The sequence below is a fragment of the Chanos chanos genome, chromosome 1, assembly GCF_902362185.1.
Source record: "Chanos chanos chromosome 1, fChaCha1.1, whole genome shotgun sequence".
NCBI classification, from domain to species: domain Eukaryota; kingdom Metazoa; phylum Chordata; class Actinopteri; order Gonorynchiformes; family Chanidae; genus Chanos; species Chanos chanos.
The window spans coordinates 34,628,387-34,634,825 of NC_044495.1; the positions used below are offsets into that span (position 1 = coordinate 34,628,387).

Consider the following 6,439-nt stretch of genomic DNA (forward strand, 5'->3'; position numbering starts at 1 on the left):
TACATTACATACAGACAGCCTTTGTCAGGTGACGGAACGGGGCTATGCGAGAAAAGTGTCCTTTTCAAATTATATCTGAAAGGCATAGATTCGATATAAAAAAATCAGCTCTTTTACAGTGAGATTTAAACTCTTGGTTAAAAAAAATTAAAGTAAGTTTTCCAGATGATGTGGATTTGGTATTTGATATTCCTCAAGATAACTGGAATTTTAGGGCCTTATTTTAGAAATTAGTGTGTTGATGTCTTCATCGGTCCCGGAGTGTTGTGTTCCTTCATATTCATTTTTACATTTTCATATCCTGTTGACTACTACACACCGCTTACAGTCAATATTAAAATGATATAAAACGAAATTAATTTCACATTCCACGCCGATCCCAACTAGATCTCACTATTGACGCCTTTGGTCATACATTTTCAAACGGTAGGCTACTCAGACGTTGGTAATAAACAATTGTTACTCCTATTTCAGCCATTCGTTTCGTTACATATATTTAAAGATGAGGGTAAATGAATCGGTCCGCACAGTCGGTATTACTGAGAGGAAATCTTACTTTAACAGATCTTGATACCTTATGCATTTTCCCATTTTTATTTATGGCACACCGGATTAATTTCGAGGCACTGCCATACATTCAAATATGTAATAGCCTATGTGTCTTAAAAATAAATAATAAAATGGCACTGTGGATTTTGCAGGAGTAACCTGGGTTAAAATATATCTTGGAAGGCATGGTTTCCTGTATTGATTGTAATGGTTACGTCTGACTTCACTTAAAATTACAGGGTTGAACGTGAAATACACAAATGGAGGTGCACATAGGCTTACCAGTGGACAAGTGTGGGTGATAGCCATACAGTTGAAGAACATGAAAATGGGCCTTGCTTCTACAGAAGAACTAGTGAACATCTGTCAATTTAAAAACGTAAGAATTTAAAATACAGGATAGTGCTGCCTTTGTTGACTCCTAATATCTTTGTGGACTTGGCTCTTCATTACCTGCATATCGGCTTGAGTAATTATAGATTTCTTTCTTTGCCCATTCGTATCAATAGAAGCAGCAAACAAAGTTTCTATTGTTCATCATTGCAGGACATTATGTGTCTGAATTAATGGGTCTTGGCTATGTCTACATGGATTTGCCATATGGCTACAAAAAGGAGCGAATGGTGACGGAGAGTGTATTGTGCTGGATATGAGAACAAGGCCGTCACGGGCTCTCTGTTCGCGTCTGCGAAGCAGGCTGTAGTGTATGTCAGGTTGTTATTCTCATCAACAGCGTCCTCAACTCATCATATTAACTTGCTAAAGGTGTCCTAAAATTAAAACTATTTTAGATGTTTAACGATTCACAGAAACAGAATTTTAGTTTGTTGTGTCGATTCAATTGATCATGGGATAGTGTGTCTTTTGGTTGGGAATAATTTATTTATTAAACTACTTTAGTAAATCTGAAATTTGGATAATTCTTATGTACATTCATAACTGGGTGAAATTACATGGTGTCCCTTTTTGGGGCAGGTGGCTTATGGTGGAGGTAGCGACTGCTAAGGGGGGAAGACTCACTATTTCCACAGGATAAACAGTGAGTGAGAGGTCCTTAAAAGAAGTTGTTGAGGGCGCAGTGAATGTGGGGGTGTACCCGAGGACAATGCATGGTTCCAAAGGCACCTGCTGCAATTCTTTTAAAGAGTAAAAGGGCTTTAAAATCCCAGACTATATCACACAGCTGCCACGCCGTCCTCGCTCCACATGCCTGTATTTCAATATAGCTACTTTTGCACAATAAATGGCCTGAAAGTGGACCAGACGTCTAAATAAAATATAAATGCAGGATTTCACATATATAATATGCTGTTCGTCTCTATATAAATAAATTTTTAACGTCCAGAAAGACCAGTTGACATTTTCCGCAATTTTCATTAGTTTCCAAAACAGCTTTGCGGATTACGGCAGTTTATCAGTAACCTGTCACAACCTGTTGCGTACTGAGCGACAACTCAGACTTCATATTGTTTACTTTAAAGTGGTCAATACTGAATTTATATAAAATATGTGGAAATATGCACAGAACACAGAGGGTTTCATAGTAAGCGATGGCAAACTGCGGTCCTCTAGGACTTCCCGAATCGGCAAGTACAGGGTTTGGTGAATCTATTCTTGTAAATCTTAACCGACCATACTTGTCGCGCTATTGATTTACAAGGTCTGGGGTTCCCAAAACCTTTGTTCGCCCCTCTGTGCACAGTTTTTCCTCGCATAACCGTGACTTATAATTGCGAACCCAGAACCGCCAGGTTTTTGAAAGTGATAGCCTACCATGACAACGAAAAAAAAATCAAGAGAACATTTCGTAAACAAAGAAAATTATTTTATTTTTGTGTAACAATGTGTACGTCTGTGACACATCGGCTCAGAGATAAGAGGCCCTATATCATTCAAGTGTTCACTACTATGAATTCTACATAGCCTAACTGATTGCAAAACACAATAAAAAAAAAGTTTTAAACATTTAAGAACAAAAATAATAAGCCTGTGATTTGGCTAGAACAACCAAGCATTTGCAGATGTAGAAACATAAATAAATTATAAGTTAAAATATAATAGCCTATGTATTTACAAATCCCAGATAAACTTTACTGTAATAAACGTTAATGATGTCTTTTTAAAGCTGTACACTTTTAGCCAGTGTAGACAATTTAAAGTAATTTAGAATTGCACAGTTGTTAATAACTTTAACACTGTCAAGTGGCTGTACGGAAAGCAACCATTTATGCTACATTTATCAGAATTTGTCCTTCAAGACGTTCTCTCAACCGTTAGTCCTGACCGTCTCAGGGTTCGGTTCGCATCGCATCTCAGCCTCGATTTGCATCGTCTTACGAGAGACGATGGATCTTTGTCCGCCTTCACTCCCTGTCGGCGACTTCACCAGACACGGACAGCAAGAGGTGATCCTCACCAAACAGTGCAAAAACCTATACAAGAAATCAAAATCTGTTAAATGTTTGTAAATTCAATTAATTATACAGTTGTCGACTTCAACAGTCAATACAACAATACGGCGTCCACTTATAATAATCGTTCACTCATGATAAAAAAAAAAAAAAAGTACGACTCAGTTTACATGGCAAGAAGACGACGCCTGTAAACGTCATCATTTAGTCAAGGCTTTTCCCGCCACTGTGACGCACATTCCCCTCCCCCAACCAATCACTACACTACTGAACCTCCCCACAAATCAGTGTGGAGTTGTATCGTACACAAACAGGTAACGAGAGTCGCCGTGAGCTTAGGTTTACCAGTGTGTTATACTACAAATTACCTGTGCATCTAAAACAATTGCGAAGATCCTTTATCGCAGTGTCTCAGATTCATACTGAAATGTAAATGTCAAGCAAAACAAAATTTAATCAATACGTACCTTCAACGCATTCGCTTTCGCGGAGTTTGTTCAACTGGAATAGGGGTTGAAGGATGTAGACAACTTTCACCCTGCTTTACGCCTGGCGTTCTCCTCCGCTTTGTGTAGAAGTCTGTAAGAAGAGAGTGTCACATTTAGTCTGGAATAAATACCACAAAGATAAAGTAATGACACATAACGGTGAGGAATACAGAGTTTAACCTTCATTTTTAATTAGTAAAGTTCATAGCCAGCTGGCACTTTAAAGTCCAGACATGATAAAGTAAGTTTACCTGTAATATATGTTGTGGTAAATTCCGTGGTTCTTTTTCGTCGTGTGAAAGGTTGGATTTTTCCTGTCAGTTTCCCTGAGTTATGTTTGACTGCGCAGTTCTCTTGATTTAAGTCTAGGTTACTCTGGGAAGTTGAGAGACGGTCCTCGCAATGTACACGTGCATTCTTCACAGAACTATCCATTTGAGTTACGTCTACACATGGTTTTACAGGTAAAACAACCCTAGTTCTCCCGATCTGAACAGATTCCTGGTAAAAGGCTGGAGATTTTCCTTGGGTTTCCTCCCACTCGTAGTCTCCAGACAGTGGTGTGCCTGTCTCGAAGTTAAAGTTCCATTTCTGCTGGTCCCTTTCAGATATTTCGCGGAGCTTTGATTTTATTTCTCGATTCAACTCGTCGTGATCAACCGGTCCAAAGAGATTTCTACAAACGCTGGTGCGTGCATGGAGAGGGAAGGTTCTCCTCGCGACTAGCCTTTCCAAGGCACTGGTAGAAAGCTGAACGTTGGACATTGTATTTAAGAAAAGTAAATAAACCAGAAATAAATGCGTCTGAATCCTGGATGATGAAAATTGCTTTGTGTATCAGTAATGGTCGCCGACATCCATCCACTCGAGGATGCTCTTTAAATATTGTCAGGTTGAGTTTTGGGTTAGGTTTTAAAGCCCTATTCCTTTGGAGATTTGTGAAAGCACATTGCCCAACCTTTCCATTGGTCAGGACACATCCGCCCCTCCCCGAAAAGCCCACCTTTATTCACTTTCGATTGGTCCGAAGCCTTCTTGGACTGGCGCCAAGCTAGCAATGACCTATACATTAAGTCAGGGGGTGGGAAAGAGGCGGAGACAAATTCTACTCAAGTAGTATGTTAGTTCACTTTAGGTGGAACGTTTTGCTTACTGTGAGTTTTTCCTTGTCCCCCACCCACAAATGCACACACACCCTGCTTTCTGGTTCGTAATTAGAACAGCCACGTCCCACAATAGCAACAGACTAATTCTAAAAAATGGTAAAAGAACCGAATAGAGGCGAAAAATGCTAGTATCAAAGAAGCAAAAATGAATTATGGTTTCATAACGTTCGCGCGGCAGCGGATTACCAAGAATATCCTCTTTATGATTTAGCTACGCTAATGTTAAAAAGGATATATTAAATGACAAAACTGCTAATTTATGTGACAGTGAAAAGTTGACACTTGTCGATCTCAGCAATAGCACAAAAACCTAAAACAACTGTCCAACCCCTCAAGGAAAGCTGCTTTTCAGCTTGCAACTTCCAAATGTATTTCTACGTAATAAAACTTCCTAAGAAAGACAAACAATTTTTGATGTTCTTCAAATACATGCGCTGAATTTTTCATCGTGTTCTTATGTCAGTATAAATACAATACACATACTCTGTATAATACAGAACAAGTTTGAAACAATAAAGGTGGATTTGATGCCCAAAGAGCGTGGTGCTTTTACTCCGAACACGGTGGTTCCAAGGTGTAAGGGATAGATAACTATAGGCAATATCGCCACCTTGTGTTCAAATCTATACGAATTTTGTCGTTGGTTGAACAATCCGATGTATAATTGGGTGTGTTTCTCAATAATGCCTCCAGACAAGGTTATCATTTATAATCTAAAAAAAAAAAAATAAGGAGCTTAATGTTCTGTTTTCTAAGCTAGAATGTAGACCAGACCAATATTCATACAATTGTAATTTATATGGCAATAATATGGTTTTTAACAATAATAATTCACAATTTTAAGTAATAAAGTGTACATGTTAAATCTGAAAAGTAAACTCACGAAACAGTGCTATCTCTCTCGAAAAACTATACAAACAGAGAATAAGCATAACTGAAACAGGAGTGAAAGTGTGGGTGTTACACACCTGCTGCCCCAGATAGCTATTTCAAATAACTATAGAGCATAATAGCAGTTATTGTGCACCTTGCCTCTACCTTTTTGGTACATACAGATAATCTAGCCTACGGTGGACATGTTATACAACAATGTAAATTATTCCAGTTTCAGTTCCAGTTCCAATCTGCTTTAATTCTCTCTATTTTACACAGACACATGTATATATATGTAGAGAGACCGAGAGAATGAAAAGAATTAAGATGCCAGTTAAGATGTCATATATGCAGATCTATACATATATACTGATCATTGTAATAATCATACTGTATTGTTCTGGGTTTCTTATTTGTAACACTGATAATGAAAATAAATTTCTTCAGTTTAAAAAAAGATTTCACTTCCAAGTATCTGTGTGTGTGTGTGTGTGTATATATACATATATATATATATATATATGTGTGTGTGTGTGTGTGTGTGTGTGTGTGTGTGTGTGTGTATGTATGTATGTATATAATATCTTACTAGTTTTAATTCACAGAATGGTTTCTAGTAATATTCAACCTAGTAATATTCAACCTCAAACTTCATTACACCTGATCATTCTCTTCTTTTTTCTTTCTTTCTAATCAAGAGCACTATGAGGACTTTTTGTCTGCCACCTTCAGCTGTTTGGAGCATTAACAAACCAGCTCTTGTAGCAGGTTTTGGGTGTGGAACAGTTTTTCCTAACTCCACTCCTCTGACTCATTGACATTCACATGCACCCACACTTCTGTGTCCCCAGCTCATCTCGTCTAGGTGTGACTGACTTCAAAGCACCATGCAAACCTGCTGTCTCATATGAGTGGGCTGTCTAAGACCAGTTTAGAATGAAGTTTAGAAGGA

The 6,439-nt window shown here is 38.2% G+C and overlaps 1 protein-coding gene across 1 annotated transcript; it reads right to left on the reverse strand.

Moving 5' to 3' along the window:
• Positions 1–2,486: 2,486 nt before the first annotated feature.
• cdkn1cb (cyclin dependent kinase inhibitor 1Cb) lies at positions 2,487–4,297 on the reverse strand. The gene is made up of 3 exons (XM_030782626.1): positions 3,700–4,297; positions 3,428–3,539; positions 2,487–2,981 (listed from the first exon to the last, which is right to left on the reverse strand). Exons 1-2 carry the CDS (start codon positions 4,211–4,213, stop codon positions 3,430–3,432), a joined length of 624 nt encoding a protein of 207 aa, XP_030638486.1. The 5' UTR covers positions 4,214–4,297; the 3' UTR covers positions 2,487–2,981; positions 3,428–3,429.
• Positions 4,298–6,439: the final 2,142 nt, after the last annotated feature.